This window comes from Balaenoptera borealis (genome assembly GCF_965194805.1).
Source record: "Balaenoptera borealis genome assembly, chromosome: 8".
NCBI lineage: Eukaryota > Metazoa > Chordata > Mammalia > Artiodactyla > Balaenopteridae > Balaenoptera > Balaenoptera borealis.
Window position 1 is genome coordinate 109,436,255 of NC_138865.1, and position 18,755 is coordinate 109,455,009.

The following is an 18,755-nucleotide window of genomic DNA, read 5'->3' on the forward strand; positions in this document are numbered from 1 at the left end:
ATATTGAGAATGGGATATGGTTTTTAAGAAATGCTTCTACCCATATCCTTTCTAAAAGGAAAAGTTGATGAATATTTAACGAGAGCTAAGGAGCATGTTCTACCCTAAACTGCATAGGCCTGTGATGGCAAATTAGCCAGTTCAATGAATTGACGGGGCTGCTTGGGTTGGGAAGGACGCTAAGGCCACTTTGAGGCTCAGAGGGAAAGTATCCTTATTGATCACCAGGTTCACCATGGACGTGGGAGAGTGGGGGGTTGTTTGTTTATTTATTTATTTACTTATTTTTATTGTAGTATAGTTGCTTTACAATGATGTGTTAGTTTCTGCTGTACAGCAAAGTGAATCAGTTATATGTATACATATATCCCCTCTTTTTTGGATTTCCTTCCCATTTAGGTCACCACAGAGCACTGAGTAGAGTTCCCTGTGCTATACAGTAGGTTCTCATTAGTTATACATAGTAGTGTATATATGTCAATCCCAATCTCCCACTTCATCCCATCCCCCCTTCCCCCCTTGGTAACCATAAGTTTTTTCCCTACATCTGTGACTCTATTTCTGCTTTGCAAATAAGTTCATCCGTACCATTTTTCTTGAGTGAGGGTCTAGCTAATGTTTCCCATGGACGCCAGCTGCCTCTGACTCAGATCGCCCCACCTCTTGGCATGTGATTTCGGGGAACCATCCATTCCTGAGCTCTGCTGCCCTTGATATACTGCCTATATGCCCATCCTTAGAGGGCAAAACACCCTGGTCCTTTACAATCTAGACTCAACCACTTCCCAGCCAGCTTTTCTCCACCACACCCACACAGTCGACACACAGTAGGTATATAAATATTTCTTGAGTGCTGCATGAAATTGTGATTGAAGGGGGAAGGGGTGATGGGTGGGGAATAACGGTTTAGGAAGTACCTTAATTTGGGTAGTCCGGGAAGGCCTCACTGGGGAGGTGATTTTAAAGCTTCCCACGGGATGAAGATAGGATGGAAAAGGATGAAAAGTGCCATGAGAAAGGGTGAGAATATTTCGGAAACAGCATCTATACCAGGCTGACCGAGAAAAAGCTTCTTGTGTTTGGAATAAAACAAAAACAAAAAACCTGGACAAGAAAAAAGTAGTGAAGTTGTCCCACCTGAGCGGCTGGAACGAGGGCAGGGTGGTGGTAGGAGGCAGTCAGAGGGTGGGCAGGGGCAGTCGGAGCCTGGAAAGGCATGGAAAGTGGGTGGGGGCCCACCAAAGCACCTGAAGCTGAAGAATCACTTCATCCAACTTCATTCAGAGAGATCCATCTGGGCTCTGGGTATGCAGAACGGATAAAAGGACAAGGGCAGACTATTTTAATGGCCACAAAGAGGAGGTGGCCTGCCTCAAAGGGTGGCTTCATTCAAAATATACTTTGGAGACAGAATTGATAGGATTTGGCTGGTAATTTAGTCATCAGGGATGAGAGAAGAAACAAGGTTTCTGCTTAAGCAGGTGGGTTGTAGCATTTCCTCAAATGGGTTGGAGGAGGAACGGGCTTGCAGGATAAGGATCATGAATTGCCTTTTGGATGTGTGTATTTCGAGGCGTGTGTGAACACCTGAATGGAGATGAGTAGGCAAGTGGACTTCCGAGTCTGAAGTTCATGGGAGAGATGTGGGCAGGCCGTGGCGTTGGAGGAGCTGTCCACGGACCCAGGACAGTATTTAACGTGAAGGGAATGAATTCGATTACCAAGGAGAGAATGTAGAGGGAAAAGAAGGAAGGAGGGCCCTGGGCTGAAGCTTGAAGATGCCGACACTTAGAGGTAGGATAGAGGAGGGGGCGAGAAGGAGAGGACCAGGAGGTGGAGAAAACACAGGAGTGGACATGTGGGAGCCAATGTCATCACCTTTGTGAAGCCACTTCCCACCTCCACCCTGACCACCGGCGAAGCCCCCTTTCTCTCCTCCAGCTCCCCCATCACTTTATTTACGTTGCTGTACACATCACCTTGGGAGGCGGCTCATGTGGTAACGTCCACATTTGGCTCTGTCTCCCCTAATCATTCGTTTGAGCTTCCTGAGGGCCGAAAGGATGTTTCTTCTTTTTTTTTTTTTTGGCCACACTACGTGGCACGTGGGGTCTTAGTTCCCTGACCAGGGATGGAACCCATGTCCCCTGCATTGGAAGCATGGAATCTTAAACACTGGACGGGCAGGCAAGTCCCAGGAAGGATGTCTTCTTATTCAACCCTGAATCCCCAGTGCCCCACAGACAGCAGAGGGGGCTGTCAATAAATGTCTGGTGAGCGCACGAAATAAAATGAGAATGGCACTGAGATGTGTCCTTTCAGGGGACAGGTTATTCTCCAATTCTTTTCAAAGAGCGTTCTGAGATGATTCCCGGCTTGGATCTCACATGCTCCATCACCTTTATTATTAAATCCAGTTAAAGAAGAAAAAGTATGGGATCAGCCATGACACTCTATTCCTTCTTGCTTAGAAGGTGCGTTGTTTGGAAATGGAAAAGCCAGGGCTGAACTCAAAGTCATAACTCAACCTCCAGCATTCAGATACAACTGTGATCGGTGGCGTTCCAGAGACCGTGAGAAGATGAGTCTGCTGGGTCACAGGGAAACCTCGGTCTCAAGCTTCTTCCCTGTGAATACGTCGTGAGCTGGCACAGACAGCCCAGGCCCACAGCAAAGTTACGAAATGCAGAGGGCTGCATGCAACTCGGCCCCGCTGCTGGAAAAAGCCATGTGATTTCTATGTCAACAGCATTAGCGTTGAGTGCAAGGAAAGGCCTGGGTGTGGAAGCAAACAGATCTGGATCGAGACTGTGGCCATCTCTCTCTGCCACTGTCTTCACTCGCAGAGAAGTGTGGATGGTGATAGAACACAGGAGCTTGGGAATGAGGCGGGGATTTGAGACACATGAAAATGGGTGACTCCGAACATGTAAGCATCTTTTCAGACCCTCACCCAACTCCAAGTTCTGAAAACCAAAACCTGTTTATAATTCAATTGGCATCCAGGCCCTAACTGACATGAGGCTATTTATAATCTTTATCCCACTTAGTGAGACTGTTTAAATGTTTCTTTGCATAAATATTGATGTATTTTTTTATGTGCTTGCTGCTGCTGCACTGGGAGCATTACATAATAGGATAAATACTCTGCATCTAAAAAATTCTGAGTTCCAACATATCTGGCCCTAGGGATTCAGAAAAGGGATGGTGGACCTGTAATGGGTCACGTTAGATGGGTTTCCTCGTCTTTAAAATGGGGTTAAAAATGATGACTGTAAGAGTTGGCATCCATAAAATATTTAGCATTGTGCCTGGCACCATATAAATGCTCAAAAAATGCTAGTTCTTATTACTGGTATCCATAAAACAGGCTGTTGGGAGGATCCAATGAAGATAGCACAGTGCCTGGTAGTTAGCAAGAGCTCAAAACACATTCGAGAGAAAAGAATAGGGTTTTGGAATAAGAACATGTTAAACAATAAAGTGCAAACTGATGCAAATTAGGGACTCTATAAAGATTTATCCATCTGTTCTGTGCTGCAGCCTGATTAAGAGCTCCTTGGCAATGCCAGGAGACTTTGATTTTCTTTGATCAAGCCCAGGCCATCCGAAGCTTTATCAACCCCACCTGCTGAGGATCAAACGCAAATTTTCTCCTGGTGTAAGAAACATTAAATGGAGAAACGCACAAGCTCTCATGGCAGAGAACATTGAGAGCCTGATATAAAATCAGACACACCCCCTAATCCCCTCTCCAAATGCAGCTGTTTGATTTTTTAATTTCAGAAATTAGCCTCAGAGGCAACTCTTGAAGCCCATTTCTTTCTGGACTCTATAAATGACTTGAATCTGCTTACTTTTTGCTGTGGCCAAGCATCACTCTTGTTGGAAACTTACAGTTGGAAGCTGTGCAAATGAGCCAATCTCACATCCTTTAGCAAAGCACTGGAAATGGGTGTATACACGCTTCCTGGAATCTGGAACCCAAGTCTCTGGGGACAGAAGGGTTGGCAGGGTGGCCAGCGGGTCTTTTAAAACATTTTTATTTTTCTCTCTGGATAAAATGAGGCATTTGGCAGCCAATGCGACCTAAAAGCCCTCCGCTGATGTGTTTGTCAGAATTTTCAAAACTGTGTCATTCTGAAGATTCGTGGTTGACTATCTTACCCACCAAGTAGGAAAGTTGGGGTTGCTTCCAAATATCCCATTCAAGGGGTTGAGCACAGAATTAAGACCTACGGAGTACTAACACCCCCTGCCTTATATGGGCGAGTGTAACTAGCTGAGTCACCTGGACCCCACCCCTCAGAGGATCATGTGAGCCCAGCCAGGCCCAGTCCCACCTGAGCCCTCCCAGCATCTCCCAGGCCCTCTTGTCATGGTGTTTGCGATTTCCCTCTGAATCCATACCACCACCGACACGGGCTGCTCCTGGGCCACTCCCAGAACTCAGCCCCTGCAACGGTTTCCACAGGAAACCGTCCCCACTCCTGGAACAGGTGCAGACTGTGCTAAAAACCTGGGTGCATTTCGCAAGGCAGAGTCACGCTGTAAGCCTGTCGTTCCTCCGCCGTCCTCGCCCCCTCCCCCCGCCTCCTTTTCCGCTTCTGTTTGCCTGGAGTGTCAGACGTTTCCATGTGGCCCATAAATTAATTCTTCCACACAGAATGATACACACGCCCACAACTTCAGAGAATCTCATAGTTTCACCCCAACTGATCTAAGTCAAGGTATTCCTTTCAAACAGAATTCCTCTCTGAAAGGAATTCTAGTGGCCCTTGTTTTCTCCATCCCATGTCAGGGGAAAAGGTGAGCATCTCAGCTGAATCACAGAACACTCAGAAGCCCTGGAAAAGCCATTATCTTGGGAGAGAATGGGAACAGCAGCGGCAGAGGAAACCAAACCTTCCTGCAGGCTGAAGAATCTTCCTCTCTGCCTGTGATTCTTCCCCCTGCCCCTGGAACCCACAAGTGTTGCAAACAAAACAAAGCAGCTAAGGGGGTGGGGAGAGGGCTCAGGAGCTGACTGGGTATTAGTCACTCTGCACAAAACTCCTATCTTTAATCTTCCACATCCTCCATTGTAACATTTAGATCCAGCATTCCAGGCAGAAATTAGGCCGGCACTAAGAATGTGCAGCCCTATATGCACAACCCCGGGCAAGTTCTCTGGCTCTGAGCCTCTATTTACACAGACAAAATGGAGCTTCAAACACCCTCCTCTAGGGTTCTTGAAAGCACAAAAGGAGACATGTTTCCACAGCACATTGTACCTGGTGGTCAGTAAATGCTCCACAAATGGCAGCGGTAACAAGGATGATGCTTTTTTAGGGGAGAGATTCAGAAATGCGTGGCTCTGAGGGCAGAGCTGTGGTTCCCTCTGAGAGGAGTCTTAGCCCTCCAGGGCAGCACCACACAGAAGAGTCAAGCGAGAGCCCTCCACGCCACACTGTGACTGCTGTGACAGTAGCTCGGCTCCCCACCGCCCCCCAGCTCAGGGTCCCGCTGCGCATCGCCTTTGCCCCCATGGCTCGCCATGGGCAGGGAAGAAAGGGGAGGCTCAAACGTCACCCCAGCTCCCACACAGAGCGGCTTTGTGAACCAGGGTCACGGGTTCCTCTGGCCTCAGTCTCCCCATCCTTGAAACAAGTCCTGTGGACTTAACTTTCCATGACAGGCTTTCCTGATTGACCTAGGACCTGGATGAGAAATCAGCCACAGAGCTGGAAGTCCCATTTTATGAGGACAAGTTCACTCAGCCACATGGAGCTCGTCTTGCTGCAATGGCCCGCGGATTCCTGGAAGTAACGATCAAGAGAGAGGATGGCCAACCAACTCATGTTGAGCCCACAGGCCAACTGATCCAGAAGCTTATGAAACCTCTGAGTCAGGACCCCCGGCAAGATTGGGCCTGCTCTCCCACTGGGGTGGAGAGTGGGGAAGGCCCAAATGCTGCCCCGAGGCGAGGCGCTGCTCCTGCCTGGGGGAATCGCTCCAGCCTGGGTGCCTGTCCCAGAGCTGCAGGTGGGGCCTGAATACTGACCCCACCCCCTGCAGACCTACCTGGGTCCCAGTAACAACCTGCCCCAGGTAGGCCTTGCTGAGCTCCCAGGAGCCTCCCACTTTGATCCACAAGAGAAGGAGGTGAACTAGCTGCTGCTCTGCTCCCTGCTCAGGGGTCCCAGTGATCCAGACCTCACAGCCACCTGGTACCCACACCCCCGTCCCGCCATCCAGGATCGAAGAGCTGACTTCTTCAGAGATCTGGCTGGAGCCGCCTGAGCAGGAAACTGCCAAAAGATTCACAGCCGTGGCATCACCGATAACAAGTTGTAAAGCTGAAAGAAACTTCTAAACTCGCAGTTATAAAAAGCAACCATTGACTAACCATGCTAGAGGCAAAACTGATTTGTCTTCCTTTTGTCTCTATTAAAAATGATACTACAAAATCAGCAGACAAAGAGGCGATCCAGGAGTATGCAGCCAAAATATGACAGGTGCATCAGACAGCTGAGTAATACTAATCATTTTTATATTACTTTCACATTTTATTAGGATGTTTTCTGGATTTTGTCCTATGTAGAGTATTTGTCAGTTTTTGTTATTTGTTGGGATGTCTCCTCACATACTAAATAGTTTTCCATAACCATGGGTTTCACATCCACAGATTCAACTAACCACGGATCGAAAATGTTAAAAAACAAAAAATTCCAGAAAGTTCCAAAAAGCAAAACTTGAATTTGCTGCGTACATGCAACTATTTACATAGCATTTACATCATACTCGGTATTGTAAGTGATCTCCAGGTGATTTAAAGTAAACAGGAGGATGTGTGTAGGTTATATGCAAATACTATGCCGTTTTATGTAAGGGACTTGAGCATCTTCAGATTTTGGTATCTGTGAGGTCCTGGAACCAATCCCCTGTGGATACCGAGGGACGACTGCATTCACTTCCACCCTAATATTATATTTGCAACTTTGCATTCTTTTTCTTAAACTGGACCCTGAAAATTGAATAAGTTTCTGGCCCTGCAACACTTGGATGCCCCCCAACTGAACCAGGCCAGGCCCCGGGCTAAATGCTTTACCAGCAATCTCTCAGGTAAGCCTCACAACAACCCTGTGAAGTCACTCTAGTATTATCCTCATTTTACGGTTATGAAAATGGAGGCTCAGAAAGGTAAAGTGACTTGCCCAGTGCCACACAGCATAAAGTGGTGGAGCCAGGGTTCAGGTCCAGAGAGTTGGCCTCCAGTGCCCACCCTTTTAACTCTTTTGTTCTCAGTAAACATGCAGGCTTACCCATGGACTAACCACCCATGTGTCTTTGCGACATCCTCTCATTTTGCCTTTCATGATTACCACTTAGCAATTGACCCAAAGCCAGCTAATCACAGGCTAGACTCACTGAGGGGCTAGCTTCTCCTTGGACCAGCTGGTGAGCATTGGCTCAACTCCTCTGCCATTTCCAGGTGCCTCCTGTGTGCCTGGTGTGGGAGCCTTCCGCACTCACCCCATCCTGTTCATCCCTCATCCTGGTCAGCACAGCGGCTTTTAGCTGAGGAAACTGAGCTTCAGCAAAGGCTGAGATCACTGGGCTCACCCACAAGGTGGGTGGTGTGTTTGAAAAGCAGACCCTCTGCCTCCCAGGCCCAGCTCTTGGCAGGGGGCTGGTGCTGGGGTTGAGGAGGGAGAATGCTGCTTTATCCTAAAACCTCTCTGAATTGGTGGGCATTACGGGGAAATGCTCCCTGTTGGAAGAAACATGTTATAGTTCGTGGGGGAAAAAAAGTGCATGGAGGGCTGTTTCCAGTTATGTTTTTCATTATAAGGGTCAAAGTAAACACAGACGGAGGAAAATAAGAGACAAGCTTCAGACTAAATATACAACTAGCTGTCGCTCCAGCCATCACAGATGGAATAACCTGTTCTCGGAGGGACGTCTTGTAGTGCCCTTTCTTGAATCCCCTTCAGGAAATCTGAAGCCTGGATCCAGCCAGCTTTTCCTTGCTGCCTGGCCCCGAAATCAGTGTGCAAGAGTTTTTCCAAGAGAAATAAGGGGAGGTAAATGAAGGGTCGGCGCTGCCCTGCGTCCACCCGTAACGCAGGTCCTGGGCCCCGAGACTCGCCCTCCTGCCCCCGCCATGGCACTTTGAGTCCTGCACAGAAAACCCCAGGCCGCAGCCACGCCCTGTGAGGTCCTGCCAGGGGCAGCAAACTAACAGGGACTGGACCAGCATCCCGCCAGCACCCACTTCTTGATCCGACGCCGGGGAGAGGAGGACGCTATCTTCTTCTAGAACTACCGAGGGGACCAGCGAGCAGTTAGGGGGAGAGCGGGGTTCCTCCCCCAGGGGCATCCACGCCGCAGCCGGCTCACAAAACCCCCAGTGACCCCGACAAGGCAGAGGTAAATCATTTCAACATGTCACGTACCTCATCATCTGCTTCTCTCCCCCCAGAGTAAAAGGCAAAACAACGAAGTTCTATTGAGCTCCGTTCTGCAGAAGGAGGCCGGGCTGGGAGGAAGGGAAGGTGCTCCGTTCCAACTCCTGTCAAAAGAATAAACAGCTGTTTCAGGAAGAGGGGGGCAGACGGATCCCGCAGCAGCAGTCAGGGCTTTGTTCCTTGCTGGCCCTGGGAAGTGGGCCGTTTATCAGGCCTGTTGACTCAGAGCTGCATGCCAAGGCAGAGACGTTCCTCTCTGGGCCCGGGAACGGCCCGGCCTCCCTCACCAAGCGAAACTACAGGTCCAAACTAGGGCTGGTGTTGCAGGAGGGAAGGCCACCACCCTTGGGAGAGACGTACAGGCCACCTGCGTCACCCGCTCCTGGGCGAAAATGAGAACTGTTCCGAACCCAAACAACCCCAAGTGACAGCTACCAGGAACAGCCGATGGAGGATTAAAAAGGAAGGAAGAAAAATGGAGAGGGGTGCCTGAAGGAGAGAGTCCTCAAGACTCCTGTTGAAATGCTACCTAAACATTCCTCCACATCGAGCCTCTCATCCACATCCTTTAGGCTTCGGAAGTTGTTTTGTTTGAGCGCTATTTTTATAGAATGTTCTGAGATCGCCCGCATTGCAAGCCGAGCTATAAGAACTTTAAAAGGTCACTGAGGCCCAACCCTGCTCTTTGGCTGAATAATGCTTAACCCTTCCCACACCCACCTCCTGCTCCCAAAATAGAACTTCCCAGCTGGAAGGGACCTCACAGCGGTGGATTTTCAAATGTTGAAACAGCAAAAGCTTTAAAAAAGAAAGCACATGAAGTCATTCTCAGAACCCCTATGTGAAACAGAGGACACAGGGAGCTGTGGCTGATGCAGGGAAATGAAGCTTAAAGCCCCCCCTACCCATCCCTCCCAGGTGGCCCTGGACACCTCCTTGGGAGTACAGACTGGAAACTCCAGAGAGACCAAGGAGATGGGACCAAAACCAGACAGAAAGGGGCCAAGGACTGCCCCCAGCCTCCAAGGGGTGCCTAATCCAGCCTCTTCCTCTTGTTCTCCAGAGGAGATTTCACGGGCCCCTCCTCTGGGGGCATGAGCTAGTCGACCACAATCTTCAGGGTCTGGAAGTCCTGCTTAACTACTTACTTAAATCCTTCCTGCCGGCATCTACTACAGCTAAACCAGCCACATCTTACAACCCAGTTATTCCACCCAGGTCTATACCCCAAAGAAAGTACACATAAGCTCACCCAGAGACACGGACTGGGACATTCACAGTGCACCAAAAACTGGTAACGACCCCAAGGCCCACCATCAGACAGATCGGGTGTGATCGAGCATGGGAGCCCACGTACATCAGCGAGAAGTAACCAGCTACAGCCCCTGACATCAGCAGGATGAATCTCACACACACTTCTTTCTCACTGAGCGAAAGAAGGCCTGGATGATTCCATTCATTGAGCGTTCAAAAATAGGCAAAACCAACCTGTGGTGCTAGAAGTCAGAGAGGGGGGTGGTAGAGACTGGGAAGGGGCCCCGGGGGAGTTCCATGTTGTTTCCTGAGCCAGGTAGTGGTTACACAGGTGTGTCCACTTTGTGAAAATTCATCACAAATGTGCCTTCTCTGTGTGTATGTTAAGAGCAAAAGTGAACAGAAACCCTCCTGCTGGAAACTGCATTCTCTGGGGCATTCTGTCTTTCCCTGACTCTGGCTCTCAGGACACAGGGTCACAGATAGACCCTGCTTTTTTCCTTCTCTTGGGATGGACACTCCAATACCGAGCACCACGGAGCACCTCACTATGGGCTCAGGGAAGATCTGTTGCATTAAATGATCCAGGCATCTGTACTGTGGTCAGCAGGGAAGGGAAAGATGACAGCATTTGGAGGCTAAGGAGCTGCGCTAAGATAAACTGGTCCTCCAACAAGCAAGCACCGATCACATGGGTCTTCCATTTTACAGTTTACAAAGCAGCCTCTCTCCTTCATCTCAGTGAATACTCAGGCTCACCCACCCAGTGGTCAGGGAAGGGAGGGAGGCTCTGAGAGCCTCTGTGACTTGCTCGAGGTCACCAGCTGGTGGGTCTCATGCTACCCTTCCTCCTGAGCTGCCCCCGGGGGACACTCTACAGGTTAGTGGAATCAGAAGGTCCAGGTTGGTTAACCACAGCTCGACAGAGCATGCAAACCTGGAAGGCAGAAAATTCAACTTCCAGAGGATCCAACATGAAATTCCTCCTTCCCTGAAGCACAGACTCTCAAAACAAGGAAGCACATACTTGTGGTCAGTTTTTAATTGAGAGGCGGGGAACTGGAGCAAGGGAGCCTCAGGCCATGCTGTTCTGCTGATCAAAGGAGGCCAGAGGCTGTCCAGGTTAAGAGCCTGGCATCCCAGCCAGGCTGACTAATCTCATCACTCGATGGTCACCAAGGTCCCTTCCAGCCCTAACAGTCCACGGGCCTGTCAGATGACAGCCAGCGTTCAGCGCCTGTCCGTCTGCCACCCCCGAGTTAGAGGATTGCACAGCCTCAGAGCTGCAGCCAAGGTAGCTGTAGCCCAGGTGTGGAGGTGCCCTGGTTTCACATCCCAGACCCCTTCCGGCCTGGAATCACGAAGGATCAGATTCCCACCCTGCTTACCTCCGTGGAAGTGTGGGGATTAAGTGTTCTTGGCAAAGAATGCTACAGACACAGGAGTTTCAGGCTGCCACTGTTTGCTGAATCCTGAATGTGTTCAGGGCAGTTATAAAAGACATTCTCGCTGATGCTCGTGAGTGACGGAGCAATCTGGTTGGTTTCCTCTTCTCCGTGTTGGGGATAATCCTAATCCCCACCTCTCAGGGTAGGCGAGGAGCTTAGAGCACGGTGGTTCTGAATTTGGACTCTGGGCCCAGGCTGCCTGGGTTTGAGTCCTGGCTCTGCCCCGTATGCTGTGCAATCCTGGGCAATTTACTTAACTTCTCTGTGTCTGTTTCTACAGCTATAAAATGGGGATAATAGTACTTGTATGGTAGCTGGCACATGGTAAGGGTATAGAGATACCTATTAGCCATTATTGCAAGAATTAAGGAGATACTCCTTGAAAAGTGCTTGAGGTTCTCAATCACTGATAGTCTCTAGTGTTCAATTAATCCAAGGTTGCCGTTCCCTCGGTTTTACATTGGTGTATGAAATAAAAATTTTGATCACGTATTCCTCCAGGTTGGGGAAACGTGGGGAAGGAGAGGTTCCGGCCAGTGTTTCCATTACCATTAAGTATTGCCATACACCTGTGAGCATAAGTGCTGAAATGATCTTGGCGAAAGCCCAAGCGGTAAATAACTGCACTCAGGAGAGTTCGCACCTCTAAGTCTATTTCCTTGAGAAGAGCTGGAAAAATGAAATCATGATGACTCTTTCCAAGCAACACATAGCAAACCTTCTTGAGATGTGCCTCCATCCCACCTAACTCCAGGACAGACTCCACCAAAGCCATGCTGGAGCGCTCCCCTTGCTTCCACAAGCTTCCGTCCTGAGCCTCAGCCACACCCCTTGTACCAGGAAGTCCCTCCCTGGGGCTAACCTTGGTTCTTCATGCTGTAGGTCAGACTCTTTCTGGAGAAGGAAGATGCTGGCTTTGTTGACAGCTTGGAAGGTATGAGGAGCTCCCACCGAGCAGCAAGGACTGGGTTCTGATGACAGCCTGGGCTTGAGCCCCCAATGCAGGTGGCTGGATTTCCCCAACCGAGGAGTCTCCCCTCCCCCTCTACCCTCCCCTGGTTCCTCTCATCGCTTCCTCAGGCTGATGGCCCCAGATGGAGGTGAAGAAGAGGCACCTGGTTGTTCTTATCACAATTGGGCGGTGGGTGCCCGGGGGTGCCCTCGACTCCCCTAGAATTCTCACCCTTCCCTGAATGGAGAGAGGCTTGAAGCCAGTAGGCCAGTGCCCTGCCTCAGAGCAGAACTGCTTCCTGAACAGGTGAGAAGCTCAGCGTCCCTCAAGGTCACAATCATGCCCTGTTTAGAGCCCACTGCTGTCTACAACGACCCATATACTTTTACACAACCCTAGGAGGGTAAGTAGGGTGAAGAGTACAGTCCCAAGTTATAAGGAAGGGAACTGAAGATAAAGTAAGAACCTTACAGAAGTGTATGGTCTGAGTCATTAACCCTGGAATGGAAGACAAGTTTAGGGTTTTTCCATGATTCTATCCCACCTTAACCTCTTATACCCCCGACGGTGGTGAAGCCAGACCAAACTGGGGATGCTAATGGATGTAGAAGAAGGCAGGGGCTGTGAACCAAATGCCACTGGAACCCAAGCGCTATTGGGGGGCGGGGGGTGCTTGTCTTCCATCTTGGTCACTTCTGGGTTTTCCCAGTACCTGGAACAGTACCTGGCGCCTGTTAGATGCTCAATAGATATATGTTGAATGAATGCTGAGTGAAAGCCAGGAGCCAGGTGGGCAGCAGAATTGTGTGAATTTGACCAGGTATAATGCAATAGGGAGTGATGGAGTCTGTGGTAAACTGGGGAACTTCTGCCCAAATCAGATCGAAATCAGATTTTAAAAAGAGACAAAAAGAAATTGGGAATTCCCTGGTGGTCCAATGGTTAGAACTCTGCGCTTCCACTACAGGGGGCCTGTGTTCGATCCCTGGTCGGGGAACTAAGATCCTGCAAGCTGCCCAGTGCGGCCAAAAATAAAAAAATAATAATAATAAGAGAAAAATAACTGCACCTAAACAGCACTTCTCTGATTACGGAATGTGATATACTGGCCACAGATGACTCCTTTTTTAAGGGAAATCGTTTTGTACCAGAAACTAAAAGTACTATTTGAACCCCTGCTCCGTTATCACCAGCCTGTGTGATGCAGGCATGTCCAGTTCCCTTCTCTGTGCCTCTGTTTTCTCATCTGTGGAGTGGAGGGTCCCTCCCAATTCCACTCTGCCCTGCCTGAGCCTGAATCTGGGGGTGCAGCTGTGAATCGGGCTCCTATAAAAATCTGACCAGGGGCATCTCAGAAGCCTTCATGGAGGAGGTGATGTGACTGGACCTTTTCAGGTGGGCTTCTCCTGCCTCCCAGGGACCTGGCACATATGTCTGCACCGGCCCTCACCCCTCTCTTCCTTCTCACTAAAGACAGGCTGGCAGGCAGCCCCGCCCTTCAGGATTTGTAAATCCTCTTCTGCTCAGGCCGGGTCCCCTCAGGAGGTCCTGTGGGGTCATCTTATGAACCAACCAGCTTTGGCTTTTGGAGGCAGGGGCCAGGATGCCACAGAACCTCCAAGGCACTCAGGAGCCCCACTGAACCCTCCCAAAGGAGGCCCCAAACACACCGGTGAAAGAAAAGAGGAAATGGGGCACAATTCTGGCCCCAAAACAGAGAAACTCAGCCAAGCAAAGAGAGGGGAAACCAGCTTTTTGAGAGAGGGGACTCTGAGTCTGGCAAAGCCACAGAGAACTTTCTCCCACCCTGGCTCACTGCAAGGCTGGGGTGAGGACTCAAGCTACCGTGCAGATAAGGAGGATAGGCAGGCCTGCCCCACTCAGCCCAGCCCAGCGCAGCCCCAGAAGCATTTCTTTCCAAAGAGCCTGTGGAAGGGGGTGGATTGCAGTGAAGAAAATGTTTTAAAAATTGAAGTCAAGACTAACAATACAACCAGATAAAAGAAAGCCCAAGAAAGTGCTTTCTCAATCCAATGACCTGCTTCCACAGGCCATGTGGCTCCAGGCACATTCTTTTCCCCATCTGGGCCTTACACCCCATGTGGGCGCTGACCAAGCTGAAGCAGAACTTTCCCAGGATCCCTATGGCTCCTTGGCGGGGACCCACATGGGCTCGGTGGCTGTGAAGGGCCTGTTCTCACTTGCTCTGCAAACCTGGCTGATGAATGTGCAGCTTTCAGAGCTCACCGCCACCTCCTCCGAGATCTGCTTCCCGGCGGGAGCTGATTCTCTCTCCCAAATTCCCACTGCCCTCGTGCGGCCTGCTTGGAGCACAGGTTGCTGAGCAAGTGTCCATCTCGCCCTCCATGTGCAAGCTCTCAAGGGCAGCAGGGAGCTCGGCTTTAACTCCAGGTCCCTGGTGGTCCTCACACAGGGTCCAGTACAGAGGCGGTCCTGAGGATCGGTGGACGGATGGACAGATGGATGGTATATTGGCTTGCTAGGGCTTCCGTAAGAAAGTACCACAAACTGGGTGGCTTAACACAACAGAAGTTTATTCTCTCACAATTCTGGAGGCCAGAAGTCCAAAGTCAAGGTGTTGGCAGAGCTGGTTCCTTCTGAAGGTCATGAGAGAGAACCCATCACGCCTCTCTCCTAGCTTCTGGTGGCTGCCAGCACCCTTTGGCGCGTTCCTTGTGACAGCATAACCCAACGCTCTCTACATCGTCACACAGTGTTCGTGTGTGTCTGTGTCCAAGTTTCCCTCTTCTTATAAGGACACCAGTCACTGGATTGGAGCCCACCCAAATCCAGTATGACCTCATCTTAGCTTGAGTCATCTGCAAAGAATCTATTTCCAAAAAAACTCATATTCATAGGCACTGGGAGTTAGGACTTGAACACATCTTTTTGGTAGACAAAATTCTACCCACTAGAGACAGTTATCCAAATAGCTATTGGTTGGGAGCCTGTAAACACTCGCAGAACCACCTGCGTATAATTACAGAGTCGAACGCAAAAGGTTGGAGGCGGGTGGGGAAGTGGAGGTGGTCTTGAGAGAGAGGAAAGTGGATGGAATCCTTAGAGCATCTCTATTTGATCAGGATTATAGGAAGAGGAGAAATGCCTCCCTGAGACAGGCTCTGTGGGATGCCCAGTAGAGATGCTGCAGGTCAGCCAACATTCAGCTCTGGGCAACATAGAGATGTGAGTGGATAAGATCACCCTAGGAGGGGAAGGATGTGAAAGAAGAGGGGGCCCCCGGGGCAGCTGGCATCAAAAACCCATGGAAGCCTGGAGCTGGGTACCAGATTGCAGTGTCGAGGAAAGAACCTCAGGCGAGGAAGTGACGTCAGTTGAGTGCAAGGACCTCTTGCCAGCAACTTGCCTTGGGAAGGGTTGGAGAGAGGGTCCAGTTAGAGAAGCCATGGAGAAAAAGGGAAATACTCCTGAGTACACTGCTGATGATGGGAAACCCCTGATGAGACAGAGCCATGGAGAGGAGGGTTTGAAGGTTCAGAGGAGGGAAAGGACAGGTGCTGAAGAGCATCCCCTCAGGGAGGATGGGGGTGGGGATGCCAACAAGACAGGCAGAAGGTGCTTCCCCTTGTGCAAAACGTGAGGAAACAGGGGACTTCCCTGGTGGCGCAGTGGTTAAGAATCCGCCTGCCAACGCAGGGGACACGGGTTCGAGCCCTGGTCCGGGAAGATCCCACATGCCGTGGAGCAACTAAGCCCGTGCGCCACAACTACTGAGCCTGCGCTCTAGAGCCCACGAGCCACAACTACTGAAGCCTGCGCGCCTAGAGCCCGTGCTCTGCAACAAGAGAAGCCACCACAAGGAGAAGCCCGCGCACCACAACGAAGAGTAGCCCCTGCTCTCTGCAACTAGAGAAAGCCCGCGCACAGCAACGAAGACCCAACGCGGCCAAAAATAAAAATTAATTAATTAATTAATTACTTTAAAAAAGTGAGAAGACAGGATAGGTGAGTTGGTAACGTGGGGGGATAAAGTGGGAAGTTGACAAGCTCCAATCCAGAGCAGCTGAAGTGGGGTTGGGGGAGGGGGACAGAGAAGCTGCAGGGCCGTGCAGAATCCTGTCACCTGGCGCCTTGTATCTGAGGAATCTGCATTTCCTCCTGAAGGTGCTGGGGAGTCTCTAAGCAAAGAGAGTTACATGATTCGCTTTTTAGGAGAATTCCTTGGCTGCAGGGTGAGGGTGGGTGGGAGAAGTTAAATCTCCAGCCAGGGGGCCCAGCCAGGAGGCTGCTGGCCAATGTCCAGGGGAAAGAGTAGAGACCTGACGCCATGGGGTGAGCTGGAAGACAAGAAAGAAGTGGCATCTTGAGATCTTGGGTTACAGGAACTAAATTCTCTTTCAAAATTTGCTTCACTGTCACCTTCTTGGAGAGACTGTCCCGGATTTAAAATTACTTTCGTTTTGTATCAAAGTGTGGATCAAACAACCAGCAGCACCAGCATCACTTGGGAGCTTGTTAGAAATGCAGAGCCTCAGGCCCACCCAGCCCTAATGAATCAGGATGCCCAGGGTGTGGCCCAGGAATCTGTCTGCAAGAGGCCTGCCGGTGATCTGGAAACCGAGCTGGTTCCCAGGTTTCTGGTGGAAGTAGGAGAGTGGATGGTTGACTGAAAAATAAAGTGGAGGGGTTGGGAGGAGGGGAGGCTGGTGAGTTCTGTTCTAGAAGCGTTGAGTTTGAAGAACCTGCAGAAGCCAGCTCAGTAATGTTGTCCTAGACAGAGAGCCTGGGCAGAGCCCGATTTGGGAGCTGCCAGCGTCAGGCAAGAGCGGGCAGGTCTGCTGTGCGCTGAGGGAGGGGAGCATGGAGAACAGAGCAGGGCATCCTTAATGGACACCGCCCTGAAACCTGAGGGGCAGAGCAGAGAGGCAGGAGGAGAGCCAGGCGCAAAAGTTGTCAACAATGCTGGAAGTGAGAGAGTGGCATGCACTTACATACACTACCAAATGCAAAACAGATAGCTAGTGGGAAGCAGCCGCATGGCACAGGGAGATCAGCTCGGTGCTTTGTGACCACCTAGGGGGTGGGATAGGGAGGGTGGGAGGGAGACGCAAGAGGGAGGTGATGTGGGGATGTATGTATATGTATAGCTGATTCACTTTGTTATACAGCAGAAACTAACACACCATTGTAAAGCAATTATGCTCCAATAAAGATGTTAAAAAAAAAAAAGAATGCTGGGATTAGCCCCATCTGAATTCTCAGCTCAACTCCACCCGCCGACACTCCTCTGGCTGCCTCTGGCCTCACTTGCCCCCGGAAGAGGGAAGGCTGTGGAGGGAGGGTCGTGTTCCCCGGGCAAGGGTGCTGCTGCCTGAGAATCCCAAGGAGTGGGATTGCCAGGCAAACGAGGGGTGGCAACAGACAGAGGTCCTGTCCCCCGCTGTGCCTCCAACTCTGAGCAACTCCCTGTGTGTGCCTCGCTGTTTCCCACCCCCCTCCCCAATCAGATGAAAAGGTGGGGCTGGTGTCTCGGACTCTGCATCGCATGCCAGCTCTGGGGGCTCATGGCACCCTTCATGCCCAGCCACGGGCTCTCAGCGAATAACCCCCACAGAGGAGCAGTTGGTGCGTTCAGAGCATGTGATGCGGCTCCAGAAACCAGAGTCAGAGAGGAGATCACAGCCTTTGGGCGGAGGGAGGGCACTCTGGGGAGGGAGCCGGGAGCCCGAGCCAACAGGCGTGCTGAATCCAGAGCTCTACCTGGTTCCCATCAGAACAGCTGAGCAGTCAAGGTCTAAAGAAGACTCCTTCCCCCTCAGCCAAAATAGGAGGCCCTGGAACCAGCAAGGGGCCGTTTCATGTGGGAAGAAGTGAAAGTTTTCAGGGACCCCTGCCTGTTTCCTGTTCTCCCTCCTAGAAGGAGATCCCCCCTCTCAAGGGGCCAGCTCCCAGTCGCAGCCTGTTGCCCCCGTTTGCTCCCCTGGCTGGCCGACAGCACAGTCTTCCAGGTGACATGAACAGTGGCATAAACAAGTCACTCTCATCCAAAGGAGTTCAAGTCCCTCAGGCTTTTACGCCAGTGGTAATCTGTCAGCTCTCCTCTCCCGCTGTCCTGCTAGCCCAACCTCCCTCCTAAAGGTGGTCACACCATTTACAGCATCCATGGCGGACAGCCTCTGCCTGAAGCCTTCTAGTGAGGGGGAACTCACCACCCACCCGAGTAGTCTGGTTCATCTCTGGACTTTTCTGATTGTAAGACACATCTTTTCAGTGTGGAACTGAGCTCTGCTTCCCAGAATGTTATTATCAATAACAAGGACTGCCTTTCATTTACATACACCATCTCATTTAATCCTTTCTACAATCACTAATGAGCCCTCCATTCCCCAGACAGGGAATCTGAGGCTCCGAGGTTGAGTCACACAGACCAGCAGACAGCAGAACCAGTAAGTTCTACCTGTCCGTGTAGCCTTGCCTTTCCCATTCACCCTAACGGCTCCTCAGAGATAGGACCCCTGACTCTTTCCTCTCCAAGCAAAACATCATCTTCCCTGGCACACTTCAGGAAAGCTGTGCCCACAAGCATTTATTCCATCAGTAAACACTTGGAGGACATTTACTCAGTCCTGGGACTGTTGGGACTGGGGTGGGCACAGAATGAATCACATC

General features: G+C 50.7%; 1 protein-coding gene across 8 annotated transcripts in view; it reads right to left on the bottom strand.

Annotated features, from left to right (window-relative positions):
• The window catches only part of GGTA1 (glycoprotein alpha-galactosyltransferase 1 (inactive)), a 63,899-nt gene that overhangs the window by 21,805 nt on the left and 23,339 nt on the right, over window positions 1-18,755 (bottom strand). For 2 of the 8 annotated variants that reach the window (XM_082402271.1, XM_082402270.1), the window contains exons 1-2: window positions 8,439-8,554; window positions 1,240-1,301 (exon numbers count right to left, since the gene is read on the bottom strand). The exons of 2 other annotated variants lie outside the window; for them this stretch is intronic. Coding sequence is in view for 2 of the 6 variants with exons in the window: in XM_082402269.1 (XP_082258395.1) it covers window positions 1,138-1,218 (81 nt within the window). In the remaining 4 variants the exon portion in view is untranslated. Of the gene's footprint in view, window positions 1-1,137; window positions 1,302-8,438; window positions 8,555-18,755 lie in introns of those variants that run through there. 4 more of the 8 variants (XM_082402269.1, XM_082402268.1, XM_082402266.1 and 1 more) reach the window with 2 other exon arrangements.